An 18,323-nucleotide genomic window follows, 5' to 3' on the forward strand; every position below is an offset into this window, starting at 1 on the left:
CTGCACACTGACACAAATTACAAAATAATATTTTATTGTCAGTTGATAAACCATCTTCTTTAAATTCTGAAATGTAACTTGTTAGTTTTGATTTTAAATTGACTGAATGACGTACTTTTGGCATATTTACCGTCTTTATAGTATGATTTACAAAACTGAACCTATGTGTACTCTGACTGGCATTTAACTGTTGAGCTGCACAACTGAAGTCTGTTAAAAATTTTAAATTAAATTAATACAGTTTTGTAACTTACTTTCCCATTGTTGATAGGACTGCTAATTTTCAAATAACTCTGATGTTAAAGGGATTACTGAACATGTGTTTAAATCTCTATTGTTGAAATGTATTTTTAAAAGTTAATGGAATTTTGTTTTGTTTTATTGTTAAACCTAATATAATATGGACTGTTTTATATGAAATATGGAAAATATATGGAAATTAACGAAAATATGTACTAAACTCTAAAATATGGAAAAATATGGAAAATAAAAGTAGGATTTTTCAACCCTACACATTGTGAAACATAAAGATAATGCAAAATATAAATTATATTAGCTTTATAAGTAAATATGTATTTACATATAAATCCTTTCCCTGATAATGAGATTAAAATTAATTATAATATGCAGCATTTTAGTCCCGAGTTATATCATAATTTTATTCTAATAAAATCATTAGACTTTGATGCAGGTCGTAGGACCTATACGGCGAAAGCACGAAGTGTTCTTGATCTCTACAGCGGCTTCTTGATTATTCTGCATTTCTGTACTTGAGAATATCAAAAAATTATACACTAAATAGTTTCGCTTCAATTTACTGTAAATAACATAGTTTTCTCTTTATTTGTCTGGTATTATTATTATTATTATTATTATTATTATTATTATTATTATTATTATTATTATCCATTCGTTTTAAATTTCACTTGTAGCTTTTTTCCAATAGGTATCATAGTAATACAACATAGCAAATCCTAGAAAAATTGTAAAATCTTGTCATAATAGATGCAGCTTTTAATTTTCTGGTCCTCCAAAACACCGCTTGATTACTCTACTAATTTCCTCATAATCTTTTAATTCAATCATAAGGCATCATTATTCATATTATACTACACATTTCCTAGATAATTAAATGTTAATAGACCTATTTTATATTGTATTACAAATTAATAAATTGTGTTTCGACACTCCTATTATGTTACAAGAGAAAATAAAGATCCTCGAAAATATGGTAATTAATATATAGTATTTCGACAGCTATATATTACAAAAGAAGATATCGTCAAAAAAGCTCTAATTAACAAACAGTATTTCGTATGTCACATGTTATAAAAGATATCCTTGAAAATATTCTAATAAATAAACAGTAAACAAATATTATTTCGAAATCCATATGTTATGAAAGAAAATATTTTTGAAAATGTCGTCAATAATAGTATTTGGATAGCCATATATTACAAAAGAAAATATCGTCAAAATGTCCTAATTAACAGACAGCATTTCATATGTCACATGTTATAAAAGATATCCTTGAAAATATCCTAATAAATAAACAGTAAACAAATATTATTTGTTATGAAAGAAAATATTTTTGAAAATGTCCTCAATAATAGTATTTCGATAACCATATATTACAAAAGAATGTATCGTAAAAAATGTCCTAATTAACAGACAGTATTTCGTATGTCACATGTTATAAAAGATATTCTTGAAAACATCCTAATAAATAAACAGTAAACAAATATTATTTCGAAATCCATATGTTATGAAAGAAAATATTTTTGAAAATGTCCTCAATAATACTATTTCGATATCCATATGCCCATTTGTTACAAAAGAAAATACCCTATAAAATGTCCTAATTAATAAATATCATTTGGGCAGCCATATAGGTCTATTATAAAAGTAAATATCCTCGAAAATTCATTAATTTCTTCAATTACTTCCTACCAAGCATATGTTTGGACTTTCTCACTCAATCCTAGAGGAAACGGTGAGACTCATGCAAGTCAATTCAAAACTTGACATTGGCAACACACAATCACCTATACTGTAGTCGGGATTTAATTCCACAGCAATGACTTCAATTCACCGCTAAATCTAATAGCTTAGTAGTTGCATATTCCATAACAGACTATTTTCAATTGCATTTTATTAAAACTTGTAGCTTTGGAATAAAATACTGAAATGAACCTTCAGTTCAGTGACATGTTAATTATATCTTTACAATCTATTTATATAAAAAGTACACCGTTTAAAACGTCAATTCAGTTGATGCAATTGAACTTTTGCGTGATTGCATGCATAACAGTACCATTTACTAAAAATACTGACTTTATTAAAGCACGAGCAATACCAAAATAACGCACTATTAGCCATGAAAGATCATATCCGTGGTCATAAATAAACACATTCTACTCGCTGAAAGGAATTCACTGCAACAGTTTAACTATATAACTTTTCAAGAAACTGATAAGTATGTAATGTTGTTTCTAGTAAAATGGTAGAATCCTGATGTTTTGAACATATTGCTCACCATTAAAAATAATATCAACATTCAAAATTTATCGCTGATCCTAATAATATTATAGTATTATAGTATTATTTTGCGTTTAATTTTCTCCCGAGTGTCATTTATATTTGTTACTGTTGCTCCAAAATATTTGAATTTTTCCACCTCTTTAAAGGATAAATTTCCAATTTTTATATTTCCATTTCGTACTATTATTATTATTATACTCTATTATTATTATTATTATTATTATTATTATTATTATTATTATTATTATTATTATTATTATTATAGCGTATCGAAACACAAACTCAGTGGGACCGGGTTCGAATCTCGGAATATGGTATGAGAATGAATATTGATTGTTCACTTATAAATACCATGGTTAGTTCTTAATTTTTTTTCTTGTATTGTCTTAAGTTTTGGCCTTATGACATGTTCATCGTATGATCAGGTAATTCTGCAACTAATTAATATCTATACTGTGTTTAAAGAATCGCAGTGCACCGACCGGGCAAGACACATCTCCCAAAAATATTGGTACCGCAAGTAGTCCCACGGTTACAGAGGGATGATTAGCGAGGGAGGGGATGAAGCCAAGCCAGAAAGCTCAGTGGATTGGACTGGACTTTCACTTAGACGGTGGTGCAAATCACTTTTTTGTTTTTAGTTGCCTCACTTCTTAAACCGACTGCATAGTGTTTTTTTTTTTTAACACACTGTTGTGTTGGTTGAGTATATGATATGGATAAGCACAGACGGAATTAAACAAGTGACTAAATCCTTGAATGTATGATGCTGGTCATTATTTTATTTTTATTAGGCCTAATTCCCTTTCCTCTTTTCAGTCTTTAATTCCTTAAAAGCTGTGTACGTCGCTTTTTACAATGGTGAAGTCCGCATAGAGACAAGTGGTAATTAAATTTGGATCTCACATAGGCTATGTACTGTAGCTAGTACTCGTAGTTCGTTCAGTCCCGTAATCTTCTTGCAAGGATTCGAAAAGCACGTGCACATTTACCACTGTGTGATAGTCTGTCGTTATTCCTCTCATTGGTTATACGCTTTTCTCTACTCTAGCCATCCAAATGCAATAATTGTTCTTCTACTTTGTTCCTGATATCTATTAAAGTAACATTTTTATAAAAGGCACTCAATTCATTCTTTTAACATGGCCATGTACTTATTTCCTGTATACAATCACATGACCATAAATGGAAAAGGACGTAATTATTTATCAAATCTATTTGAAGACATGGTAGCTGTTTTTTTTTCATCTATAAATATACTTAAACAAATATATCTGTACGTCTGCATGTGCTTTCATCCACTATCTTACCCTTAATGGAAGTTAAATGTCTTCATGAGAGCACCTGGTTCTTCTGATGGATGATATCTGCTTCTATTTTCATTATTTTGCGCTAGATCCTCCAAGTATATGTTGAACAGGATAGGTATTATATTCTAAAGCCAATAAGTAGGGTAAGATCACTAGTTCTAGATAGGGCACTAGTTGAGGATCAAGCTGCCTGTACTGTCAGTTTCTCAAGTTAGCGGCAGGTGTCTCTTGTTGTACGTGTGGTAGCCATGGCAGCGTGATTTCTTGGAAGTTTACAATAAGAGAAGCCATACGTTATGACGCAGTAGTGTTTTTTTTTCAATTACTAGCAGAAATTTGAAGAGAAAATAGGATAAACTGATTTGAAAATCTGTAATTATATATATATATATATATATATATATATATATATATATATAATTCAGAGCCTCCAAATTTTCTAAATAAAAATTTAAAAAACTAAAAAAAAAAAAAAAGTCTGTTCACTGTTCCTTCTTAGTCCCTTTTGTTTGAATGTAAGTTCCATTCGGAACTCTCTTACTTTTTACAATACTTTGCTTATATTGTGTCAATTTCCTTCTTTACCTATGTTCGGCTCCTCAAATTTAGATTGTCGGAGAGCTAGCAGCTTTCCTTCAGTTATAAACCGTCTTTCTACTCACTTCCTCCTTGTGCGATGTTTTTCTTCACAATGTCAAATACTTGCTTAGTGTATATTCTGTCCGTTTTCATGTCCTTCATGTTAAATTTTGGTTTGTTCTTGCCCATACATAGTGCTTCAAAAGAATAAATAAATGTTTTGCGTAGTATGCATAGAACTCCAAGTGAAACAAGTTTGAATAAGAATATTAGGAACGCATGTGTGCAGGATTCTAATTTGCAGCTAACAAACACAGACATACCATAAGCCAGTTCGCAGATCGTGAAGCTTTGAAATAGTTCACATTCCTTCTCGGATTGATTCATTATTCTTTACGCATAACGTCACACATTTACAGTAATTGTGCCTGCATTGATACTGCAGTTCGCTACACTCAACTCATATTTTGATTTAGTAAACATGTTGAACCGACAAGTTAAATAATAATATAATTGATTTATCATTAGTGAAAATCCTATTTTGATATTATTAATAGTTGCGACATTGTAATTAAATAATGCCGGTACGTCGAGGGTTAACTCTAAACTAATATTTGAACCATATTGCATCTGACATTAGATAGATAGGCCTACAACTTAGGGTAAAGTTTGGTAATATTGTGATACTAATAATATTATGATAGTACTATTTGAGAATTTTTTACAATTTTACTGAGCGAGAGAAGGATCGGTTTTGTGCACGAACATTCCCTTAATATGTTGACGCAAAAAACCGATCTTCCTCTCGCTCAGTAAAATTGTAAAGAATTCTCAAAAATAACTATCATAATATTATTAGTATCACAATATTACCAACCTTTACCCTATATCAGGGGTCGTCAGCACAGAGCACGCTGGGACTTGTCTCTCTTACCCGCGGAAAACGCAGTGCACTAGGATGCACTCCGTAGCTGCCAGCGGGTATGCTCTCTATCTCTCTCTGTTGCACGACAGTGTACACGGGACAGCACCGCGTATGCATTGCACATTTCAGCGAGTGCTGACGACCACTGCCCTATAACGATAACACGGCGCCTGGCCTCCATATAAAACATCACAAGAATACTACTGGTAAATACTAAATATACTTAGGATTTCAACCTCCGATGGGCTGTTAAGAAAAGTAAGCAACGAAAACGAAATATTATATTAAAAATACCTACATGCCTAGGCTAGTTATTCACTGAGTTAAGATGCATCGTAACGTAGTAGGAGAGTTTGTACTCTCGTGTCAAATAACTCTACCTTGTGGGAGCTCAGCCATGATTTGACACTGTTTTAACGACTTTCGCCTTTTGTTCTGAATGGTCCTGTGCAATTTTCTTAGTGTTTCACAGTACCTGAGCTTTCCTGGTGCCATAAATTCAGTCGGAAGCACCCATTTCTTACCCTATGCAATGGTTGACAATACCATCTAGCAGAAATTGTGAGCCTGTTTGGGGAATATAATGTGCATCCACAGTTTAAGTTAAATTATGTTTTATTTAACGACGTTCGCAACTGCCGAGGTTATATCAATGTCGCCGGTGTGCCGGAATTTTGTTCCGCAGGAGTTCTTTTACATGCGAGTAAATCTACTGACATGGAGCTGTCGCGTTTAAGCCATCGATCTGGGCTGGGGTCGAACCCACAACCTTGGGCAGAGAAGGCCAGCACTATACCGATTAAGCCATTCAGGGCGACTTCACTGTTTTAACTGCTTTTTGGTTTCAATGTTCGCAAATTCATCGCCTGTAACAACATGATTGAGAAATTTATCCCCAACGAGGAGTTGATGGGTGGTGTCAAATCATAGCTGAGCTTAGATGTAAACAAGCTCTCTTACAGCATTATAAATGAAGGTTCAGAACCATAGTGGGCCAAGCACCATTTACTAAAACCGTAGAAAACAATGGTTAAAATGAAGTTATTACTATAATTCAATGGAAACATATAGTAAATAATATAAATTATACATATTAAAACTAAATGATATGTCAATCTTCATTAAACTATGGTATTCACTTAACTTTAACCCTTGCTTTCTCAGTTTTTAATAAATGGCGCTTGGCCCACTATGGCTCTGGACCCTTCAAATGTCCTAATTCAGAGTGTGACTGCGTTGGGGAGTAGTGCAGAGTAGCAGGTTTTCTTTAGCCTATATACAAGGCGTTTCAAAAATATTTTGACACATCAAAACAAGAAACAAGGTTCATATAAACATATGTCCGAAAATCCTTAGTTTTTTAGTTATTAATCATCATCATCGTCCTTGCAGGTATTAGGCCTAGTGGCCTGTTACGGTCTCCGTCCATCTTTTCAGGGGGCGTCCCAAAGTTCGTCTTCCATGTGGTATATAGCGGAGAATTTGTCTTGGGAGTCTGGAACGGTCCATCCTATTGACATGGTTAAGCCATTTTTGTCTGTAGTGGTTGAGATGTTCATAAATAGGTGTAATTTCCAATCCTTTTGTAATTAGTTTATTTCTTTTGTGGTCAAGCAAGCTATAGCCGGCAGTTATTAATGAAAGAACATAATTAAACATCTGTTAGATATTGTCAGCTTGGTAGCAAGTGTTGCAACTTTAATCAATTCAGAAACTCGTAACAATGGAAGTTTACGTTCGACGCGTTTCGAAGTACAATCCGACAACTTAAGTTTGTAACCGATAATAATATTAATTTTGTTAGATAACCGAATTATGTTACCGACACAAGTCTGTTGATGCACCCATTGTATCCTAGGTGGCTATGTGTTGCCAAGGAGTGCATGATCCGACGAGTGCATGCGTGTGTGGAAGTAAGAGGAGAACGTTTTGAACATTTGAACCGTTCAGAGCAGAAGTAGTGTAAGTCGAAAATGGGTAATGAGAGTTAAACTAAACATTCTGTAAAATACAGCGCAAAGTAGCAATTAACATTCAATTTATTTAAACTATTAGTAGTCAGTGGATAGCACGAAGGACATATTAATTGCTACTTTGCGCTCTATTTTACAGAATTTTTACTTTAAACCTCATTACCCAATTTTGACTTACACCACTTCTGCTCTGAACGGTTCATTTGTTATGAGTTTCTGAATTGATTAACGTTGCAACACTTGCTACCAAGTTGACAATATCTAACAGATGTTTCATTATATCCTTTCATTAATAACTAAAAAAAGCTAAGGATTTTCGGACATATGTTTATATGAACTTTTTTTCTTGTTTTGGTGTGAGGAACATGCCCAAGGTTTGTCAAAATATTTCTGAAACACCCTGTATATAATATATCTTGTTTTTGTTTATTTTCTTAACAGTGCTTAGGTTGCTGAAATCCGAATAGCTTTTGTATAATAAGCTACTACTATATTCAAGTAGGCAGTGAAGAATTATTTAGGTACTAAACCACAATATTATTACCGATCCGAAAAGTGATTTAGAATCTAATGGACCCAGAATACCGAAATTTGAATTCGGCCGACGTAGGTTCATATTCAAAAGTTTTTATAATTGCAGCACTGTGCACGTTCCCAAAGTTTAAATGAAACCTTGTGAATCAACCTATGTATGCACGGTGACTAAAAATAATTTCCACAAACTGATATAGGAAATTTTGAATGCCAAGAGCATGATGCTAAGGTAGGGAAAATTATAGAAGGAAATTGTCCATGGGACGTAGTGCTTCTAGTAATGAAAATTTAACATGGCAGATGACATCGAATTTAAGAGTGCGGCGTAGGAAAGCCAAACAGAACATCAGTGCTTGTGGTTGAAAAGAAAAGCAACATATTCAGTATTGTGAATAATGTGGTAAAACGCCTAACACTAACGTAATAATAGAGATACTCCTTTCAGATGCAACCATTTTCTGAATGTAATGTGATTCCGTCAGAATGTTTCCGTATATGAGCTTCTTTCACAAAACCGTCCTCTTGGCAACGAAAACCACCTATATCAATGTGTCAGAATTCTTTAAATAGTCCTTTACATTTACGCTCCTGTGATTTAATGTGCATATTTTTTTCTGTAACTTATGATGTCTTTCGTCTGATATGAACAGAAATATTTTCGTTATTTAATATAATTTAAAGTTTAACGTAAAGTAGATTGTATTTACATTAACAGTGACTATGGCCATATTTTCGATAGTAGAATATGTTATTCCTATGATATATTATGTTCATTCCAATTTAATATCCTCGTGCTAGTGGCCATCTAGCTAGTGTGAGCTTGATATTAGAGGAGAAAAATTCGCTCCGGCGCCGGGGATCGAACGCAGGTCCTTGGTTCTACGTACCAAGCGCTCTAACCATTGAGCTACGCCGAAGTTCAATCCACAGCACAGGATCGAATCCATCTCCTCCACTGTTTTTCCCTTTGTGGCCTGGCTCCAATTTCGACATGTATATTATCATTTATATTCGGCGTAGCTCAATGGTTAGAGCGCTTGGTACGTAGAACCAAGGACCCGGGTTCGATCCCCGGCGCCGTACCGAATTTTTCTCCTCTAATATCAATTGTTACCATAACAGATATATTCTGAAGCACCAAAAATTAATCTTTACGTATTGTGAGCTTGCAAAAGCAGTGTTTTTACATAGTACTTTACAATTATTTATAATTAAACGGAAATTCTGTAACACTTCCGAGTATTGTAGAAGGGTAGGAGTCCGCTAACGTGTAGCCCCTGGTGGCAGGTAGCCCGCGCAGCGATTCTGGTCGGCAACACGAGCTCTCCAAGGTGGAGAATGCTCTGAAAATGCTGCAACTCCAGGAATTGGATCGCTTTTATGCACCACGCACCCGGCCGAGGTGAGTGAGAAGAAACATAAACACTTGCTTCAGCCTTTAAGCAGAAATGGTTCCACAGTATTCGTAAACTACTATGACTACTAGTCAGAAGACTAATCCGGTAAGATTTATGACGAAAAAACGGGCTGTTTAGGTAGGATTCTCGGAATATTTCATTTCTCCTCTTATTTTAATTTAATTATTGCTACATTAAAACTGAATTGACCCCATGAGATCCTGTAGTTGTATTAAACACTGAAATAATGAAACCATTATTGTCTTTAGAGATAATTAGTATTAGGTACCCTCCACAAAACTGGCTTCATTTATACACCGACGGATCCCTGATCTCCAGAGAACAAGGTGCCGGTGCAGGTGTCACGTGCTGTCTCTTCTCACTTTATAGAACTCTTGGATATGGAACAACAAGTTTTGATGGAGAAATCATTGCAATAAGTGAAAGTCTCAGGAATCTTCTACGCCACATCAACAAATTTAAAAATGCAGTTATATTGTCAGACTCCAATAGTCTCTAGACACACACTTTCATCTCAGACAGCAGAAATAACTAAAATGCTCCCTCAATTAATAACACTCAATAAAAGAATTGTATTCCAATGGATACCATCCCATAATCCTGGGAAACGAGAATGCGGATACTTTAGCAAAGAAGGGCAGCACTGCTACCTGTTACTAAATCTACGTATTACTCTGTGAAAAGATTTATTAAATCTACATACTTAGACTTCAACAAACAAAATTTGATAACACAGTCACAAGGGGAAAAAATGGAACTCTATGCATCATAATCCACAGTTGATTCCCGATTTACCACGCAAATCTTCTGTAGCTGCATTTAGATTGGCAACAGGCCATGACTGTTTGGCCAAGCACCTGCATAGAATTGGAATATATCAGTCCCCTAACTGTCCATTGTGCAACTCAAACCAAGAAATGGATTCGGAACACCTCAAAATCTGTGCTTCAGTGGCTGACCATGACAATATCTTTGAAAAATATTGGAGTGCAAGAGGTCAAATGACTTTATTGTCAAACGCCTGGCATTAGAAAACAACATATATTAAAAGAGAACAATACTAAACACAGTGTAATTTCCATAAAATTGATGGAGATTCGATTTCCTATACCTGCATCCTATAAGATTTGTGATGAACAAAGTGGTTTGCAGGACTTGTTTTCTTTCTTTTTGACTATTTCTCATTCTACTCTTGCTCCATAATAATAATAATAATAATAATAATAATAATAATAATAATAATAATAATAACAATGGTTTCAATGTCTAGATATTACAATCAGTACTCTCTGATAGTTTCTCACTACAAGGACAAACGTTCAATTTTGATCAGATGAGATGGTGGAAAAAGCTGTTGTGAGAACATATTTTTCTCCCTGCACTTCAGCTTTATCACGTGTTCTCATTTTATCATCAGTCCTTAATTTACTTGCTTGTCTCAAGAATTCTGTATAACTTTGTAGCTAATAAGGTCGTGAAATGTAATAATTTCTTCCTCTCATTTGCATATCTCATCCCTCCCAAAAATAATAAATTCAAAGACTTTACAATATGCAGTAATATACAGATCAAATAAAAGATTGCAATCGAAAAAGGAGTCCTTCCAGAAGACTACGAGATGAGACCTGGAGAAGGTCGTAAATTCTAATTCGTAATTGGTGGTGGTGGTGGTGGTGGTGGTGGTGGTGACTTTCTGGTGTTGTCCAATGAATCAAATATATAAATTCATTGTTTCTCTTTAAACCTTACCTACACTCTACCCCATTATCTCCTGGCCTAGTTGCCTCATAAGTGGTGCTTTTTGGTATCACTTGTGAGGGTCAGACCTTCTTCGGACAGTAACTAATAACTAATATTGTACTTTTTAGAATGTAATTGCACATTTCCAAACCTTTTTGAAGCAATAATTTTTTTTTATTTTCAAAGAAATACAAAAAGGTGATTACAGCAGATAAATTCTTTCATCGTCACACTTCATTGGATATGTATGCAACCGTAAAATTATATTAATGTTTCTGATCCTGTTAGGATAAATACAAGTTTGAAATGTGTAATCAGATTAACCGCCAGATCAATGTACTTTCCAAAGCCCACTGCGAATCCTCGAAACAAAAACCAGTGTTCGAGTGCTAAACAGTATCGATGCTCAGCTGTATTCTACCAAACAATGGAATTATTCGTGTCAAAAATATCACACATTGTTCCATATAATGTTTAAAAAGTATGATTTTAAAAACTGTTACCTAGTATTATCTAGTTATATCCTAATGCCATGATAAATCCCTTACGCCGTTTTAGGTATTATAATATTATAGTTATAAAATAGGCACACTGGATAGCCAAACCGGTTTCAGTTTTCAAACCGGGAATTACGATTCAAATTCTTGCCTACCATCATGAAATTTCTTAAGAAGAAGATAGGAATTTAATCAAGCAACCTTCAGATGCTCTGAAAATGGGTCACAGTTCTGCCATCTATCCTCAGTATGTGGAACCCGAATCACGTTAAGTGAGGTGGGTAGGCATTAGACACACACACATACACTTCCGTTGTGGTTCAGTATTCGCCTGTCGTTCTCACCAATGAGACGAGGGATTCCATTTCGAGTAGAATGTGTGACATTTCTGTTAAATAAGGACGGTTTGGAGCTGGGATTGTCGAATTCGATTTTCTGTAACTCTCATTGTTTCTATTTCATTGACAATCTCTGGTGTCTTTTACTATGAACCAAGATGTCCTGCGTTCGATTCCAGACGATACTGAAGTCATTTTTCAAGATTATAAGGTGTGAAATGGAATTTAGGCCTACCGAGCCTCGTGATCGAAAAATTGGGGTGTCACGATAGGTGGACAACCCCAGTAAGAGAAATTCCGATTAGTAACACTTGGTGGACTCGCAGCATTGACCATGCAGCATCCTTCCATTTCTTATCCAGTCACTTTACCAACCGAGCAACCGGCCTTTCAGTCTCCATATAAAGAACAGCGTGCCATTCTTGACGATTTGCTTACAGTAACAATGAAATATTATTTTAAAAATTAGATACATGTACTGTACATTAGATGCCAATGAGTTAAAACTATGTATATTTTTTATCGTGAAATTGTATCAAGTCTTCTTTAATGCTTATATCGTCAGAAAAATATTTTAACGTACATCTTGATTACACAACTTTTAACACTGTATCACTTCGGAATATATATGTATTCTCAACACACAACTCAACTTCAAAACACACACACTCTTTGACTCTACACTATACCACAGGAACACACCCTCACAGGAAACAAGACCAACAACGACCAGTTCTGAAGATGACCCATAAAAAGGTCGAAACATGTAAACGAGGTACGTGGAAATGTAACACAGGAAAGTCTTACCATACATATTCCGAAAATATTTTAATATTAGGCTATCATTATTGTCGGTGGGCCGGGTACGTCAGCTGGTAGAGGAACAGGCTGTAAACTGGAAGATATAGAGTTCAATCCCGGGTGATAACAGAATATTTCTTGTTGCCATAACTTCCAGAACGGCCACGACGTTCGCTCAGCCTCCTTAGAAGCATTATTTCATTTGACGCAAGTGTAGTTTTGTCCTTACTTATGGCTTTTAAGAAACCCGGAGGTTCATTGCCGCCCTCACATAAACCCGCCATCGGTTACTGTCCTCAGAAAGATTAATCCAGTCTCCACCATCATATCCCACCTTCCTCAAATCCATTTTAATATTATCCTCTCATCTACGCCTCGGCCTCCCCAAATATCTTATTCCGTCCGCCCTCCAAACTAACAATCTACATGCAATTCTTGATTCGCCCGTACGTGCTACATGACCTGCCCATCTTAAACGTCTGAATTTAATGTTCCTAATTATGTCAGGTGAAGAATAAAATGCATGCAGTTCTGCGTTGTATAACTTTCCCCATTCTCTTGTAACTTCATCCGTCTTAGCCCCAAATATTTTCCTAAGCACCTTCTTCTCGAACACCCCTAACTTCTGTTCCTTTCTCAAAGTGAGAGCCCAAGTTTCACAACCATACAGAACAACCGGTAATATAACTGTTTTATAAATTCTAACTTTCAGCTTTTTTAGAGCAGACTGGATGACAGAAACTTCTCAACCGAGTATCCTCCCGAGTATCATTTTTATTTGTTACTGTTGCACCAAGAAATTTCAATTTTTCACCTCTTCAAAGGATAAATTTCAAATTTTTATATTTCCATTTCGTAAGATATTCTGGCCACGAGACATAATCATATACTTTGTCTTTTCAGGATTTACTTCCAAACCTATCTCTTTACTTGTTTCAAGTAAAATTCCCATGTTTTTCCTCATAGTTTGTGGATTTTCTCCTACCATATTCACGTCATCAGCATAAAGAAGGAGCTAACGTAACCCGTTCTGTTATCCTGGACTTTCCCATTGGCATATTCTAGAGCAAAGTTAAAAAGTAAAGGTGATAGTGCATCTCCTTGCTTTAGCCCGCAGTGAATTGGAAACGCATCGACAAAAACTCTGTTCTTTCCATTTAAAATCCAGTTTTCACTGCAATACAATAACTTTGGAGCAGATATCACTTTGTATAACCTAGAACAGTATTCTTTCTAGCCCTTTTCTTAAATGTCTGCATATCATGTAATTAATCAATAAAATTGTATTTTTCTGTTCTATTCAAGATTAGCTATATAAGACATAGCACTTCCTAAAATTTAAACTTGTTTACTTACAGTACCGGTATCGTTCTCTATTACATTCTTATATCTTGGGTTGTATTTTGCCCCCAAAATATCATCATTTTACTTTTGTTCGTATACATGAACATATTATATTCTTTTGCTATTCTGTTTAACTCACATATAAATTTCTGTAAGTTATTTTCGGAGTTGGATATAATTACTTGATAGTCAGCGAAATTGGTGTAATTACGTTTACCTCTTGATTAAAATTACATGAATAAAATTTCAATATTTACATCCATTGTCAAGTAATTTCGACAATATATTGTCGAAATTACTATTGTTCTTTGTGATAATAGGCATACATATCGCAAGTAGATAAGCAGTTAAATAATGTTTCTTTAATGTTTTTAAAAGAATACCAACAACATATAAAACAAATCACCCTTTGTTTACCAAGTCAGAGACAACCTTTAAAATCGCAAATTATCCTATAGGATACAACAGGTAAGCTATAATTTTAATAGAACAATAGAAAAAAATTGGTAGGGAAATTATATTTAACCAAAATTTCACAATACTATAAAATTGTACAACATATAAAATATGGACATTGCGATAGTTGTTTTCTTTACAGTCCCACACGGTTTAATAAACTAGTGTGAGAAATGAAGTTTTGCCAATTTAAGGGTTAAGACGACTCATCCTCCATAAGGAGTTCACTCCCGCCAATAAATGGATCCGACAACCTGATCGCCTCACTAGCAGTGAATGGAGACAAGCTCTTAAAATGACAGCTAATGTTTGTCCGCTGCGTGCTATATCAGGAAGGTCCCGAGACGGAAACCACTGTCGTCGTTGTATCAGTGAGATTGAAGCTCTTGGCCACGTTTTGGGTGCCTGTCCTTTCAGCGAGACACTTCGGAACTCTAGACATCACAGAATCAGGTCCATGATTGCCGAAGCCTTGAGGAAGAAAGGACTCACTGTGCACGAAGAAGTCCATGGCATCTCTCAAGAGGGATCCTGTCGGCGAATTGACATGCTTGCTATTCCACCAGGCTCTACATCCGCCTACATCATCGACCCGACAGTCAGGTTCGAGGCACAGGAACAACAGTCCGCTGACGTCCACGCAGGAAAAATGCAGAATTTATGAGCCCACAGTTCCATTCTATTTGGAGAAATATCACCTCACCTCCATTGAAGTAGTTGGGCTAATGGTTGGCGCTAGGGGCAAAATACCTCGCCAGTTTCTGCAAGAAGTTCCAGCTGAACAACGACTTCATTCGTGATGTTTCCCTTGCCGCTATCAGAGGATCACTTGCCATTTTAAAATACCATCTGTACTTTGTTTCCTAAAAAGGGATACCTTTCCTCGAATGTCTAATCTGTTTACTATGTTTAGGCCTGTTATATGCATGCTATTATCTTTCCTGTACTTAATTTTCCCTTTTGTTTGTTCCCCTCATTTCTCTTTTGTGGTCTGTTTTTGTTTTCACTCAATATGTTTATTATGCTTTGTCCAATGAGGCAGTCCCGTCATTGGGAAAGCTGAAAGAGTGTCTTTCAATGTGATTTTGCAAGGCTTTTCATTTTCCATCATCTATAATTACCAATATTTGTTTACTTGCGTTGAAAGATTCAGTTGTATTGTTAAGAAATCACCTCAGATAAGAGCCGGCCCGGATGGCTCAAGCGGTAGGGGCACGGCATGTCCCTATCGCTTGGTCCGAAGGGTTGTGGGTTCGAGTCCCGCCTCGGGCATGGGTGTTGTGTTTGTATTAGTATAAGTAAAACAAAGGAAAACAAATGGAAAACAGAAAACAAAAGAGATAAATTTGGTAAACGGCCTCTGGTCGGTCTAAATTTAAAAATAAAAGATAAGACATTGCACTGTAATTTATTTATTTTTTCTCTTTCTTGCATTGGTTTTTTTATATTCATAACATTATCCATGCAAAATGTACTATTCAAAATTTTGTTTTTGTAAATGGTAGCCTATAATTTGTCTTCTAGGCAATCCCTGTTTAGGAAAAGTGTTTAATAATAATAATAAATATATAAAATTAAAAATGTAACAATATTATTACTTGGCGAACCTAACAAAATAGAGTGGAATTTAACATATTGCATCTAAAACTGTTACGTGAGAAGTAAGCATACAACTGTATATGAAATATACAGAACCAGTCTTCAAGTAGATTAAATTAAGTTTTAAGAAGAGTGGTAGAACATAGAGAATTGTGTAACAAAATAAATATGGATATTAAATAATAATAATAATAATAATAATAATAATAATAATAATAATAATAATAATAATAATAATATAGACTACTTAAGTAACAAAACATAATACTATTGAGATAATTAGTTATCTCATATATAATGAAAGAAAACTGAAGATTGACACAAACATTTTAAAATTAATGGAGAAAGTTACACAACGCAGAATTGCATGTATTATATTCTTGACCTAACATAATTAGGAACATTAAATTCAGACATTTGAGATGGGCAGGGCATGAAGCATGTAGTGTGAATCCATAAATGCATATGGAGTGTTAGTTGGAAGACCCGAAGGAAAAAGATCTTTGGGGAGGCTGAGACGTAGATGGGGGAATAATATTAAAACTAATTTGAGGGAGGTGGGATATGATGCTAGGAACTGAATTAATCTTTCTCAGGATAGGGACCGATAGCAGGAAATAATTCTATGTAAGGAAGTCAATTGAGAGGGTTAGAAGCGAAGGGGTACAAGTGACATTTTTTTAGAAAGTGAATTAAGTGCATCAGGGGAAGCTAAATTATCTAAAAATTTAGTGGCAAAGGAATATATCTTTTAACCACACCACACACCAAAATTGAAATAAAAAGTTTCACGGAATTTACGAAAGCTTAAGTACTTTCAACCACATTTCCTAAAAAAAAATAACTTAAGTGCACTTGCACTCCTTTGCTTCTGACCCCCTGAATTTATTTAACTTATCTTTGTTCGTTTTAAGTTGTTTTAATTATGTTAGATGTCTTGCATATTTCTCTTTTATTTATTAATTGTCTCCCATTAGATATTATTTTTAGTGAAATACCGGATTTATAGTTTATTTTCATTAATTTTAAATTATGAAGAATATATGGAGACATAGATTAAATATAGTCTCATGGTATTTGAAAGATAATGAATTATGGGCTCTTTTTCCAACTAATTATTTTTTTTATTTTAGTAGGTTATTTTACGACGCTTTATCAACATCTTAAGTTATTTAGCGTCTGAATGAGATGAAGGTGATAATGCCGGTGAAATGAGTCCTGTGGCCAGCACCGAAAGTTACCCAGCATTTGCTCATATTGGGTTGAGGGAAAACCCCGGAAAAAACCTCAACCAGGTAACTTTCCCCGACCAGGAATTGAACCCGGGCCACCTGGTTTCGTGGCCAGACGCGCTCATCGTTACTCCACAGGTGTGGACCCAACGAAGTATCTGAAATTTGTTTTGGACAAAGTAAATATGAGTTACATTTTCTCTGGATAATTTTGACATCCATTATGAGAAACCAAAATTTAAAATAATCTGAAAGATCTTATTAAAGTACCGGTACTACCAGCATTCTGGAATAGTACACACTGACTGAACCATTTCTGCTTCAAGGTAGACATAATGCAAGGCATGTGGTGGGTATTATTTTCTGATAGATGTTTGCACCTATAATTACTTAATTTCATAGTTTATAAGTTTATAAGCTTTATATTTGCTATTAAAAATTGCTTCCAGCGTTCAGTAAGGCACCCTTCGGCCAAATGCACTCACGATATTAAATTCGTGTGCTTATGCTCTCACCTTAAAAATGGCAAAAAAAAATACATACTCGTATTTTATCAGCTCTACTTATATACATAAGTATTTATTTTATGAACATATAACTAATAAATTGTCTTAATGGCTATTACTCTTCTATGATATTGCATTATATGCACTCAGATTATTCTTAAATAATAATATTTCTTTAATTTTATGCACTCAAAAAATAGGTTAATTACTATGTTGTAGTATTAATAAATTTTTATATTTTTAAATTAGAAGTGGGATATTTATAAGAATTCAGCTTACTAGTCTGAATACTTATTCTATCGCAATAGTGCTGATTTCACTAAATATTTATTGTGTGTTGTTTCGTTTGTTTCAGGTTTGGCAAGCGGGCAGAGCTGAGACCAGTTCCTGAACAAGATGTAGCCCCAGTAAGTAAATGGTTTCCTTAAAGTAATACTTCAGACAATACATCTTGAATTTTCACATCAGAGATAGGGGCTCAAGTACTTTTTACTAAATAAAGACGGTTATTTTAGGTTTTGGACTGACTA

At 34.6% G+C, this 18,323-nt stretch overlaps 1 protein-coding gene across 2 annotated transcripts in view; it reads left to right on the forward strand.

The window, feature by feature from the left end:
• The window catches only part of LOC138703440 (neuropeptide F-like), a 471,250-nt gene that overhangs the window by 409,794 nt on the left and 43,133 nt on the right, over positions 1-18,323 (forward strand). For both annotated transcript variants that reach the window (XM_069831308.1, XM_069831314.1), the window contains exons 3-4: positions 9,154-9,264; positions 18,149-18,200. In XM_069831308.1, coding sequence (XP_069687409.1) covers positions 9,154-9,264; positions 18,149-18,200 — 163 coding nt within the window. The remainder of the gene's footprint in view (positions 1-9,153; positions 9,265-18,148; positions 18,201-18,323) is intronic.

The sequence above is a fragment of the Periplaneta americana genome, chromosome 1, assembly GCF_040183065.1.
Source record: "Periplaneta americana isolate PAMFEO1 chromosome 1, P.americana_PAMFEO1_priV1, whole genome shotgun sequence".
Taxonomy (NCBI): domain Eukaryota; kingdom Metazoa; phylum Arthropoda; class Insecta; order Blattodea; family Blattidae; genus Periplaneta; species Periplaneta americana.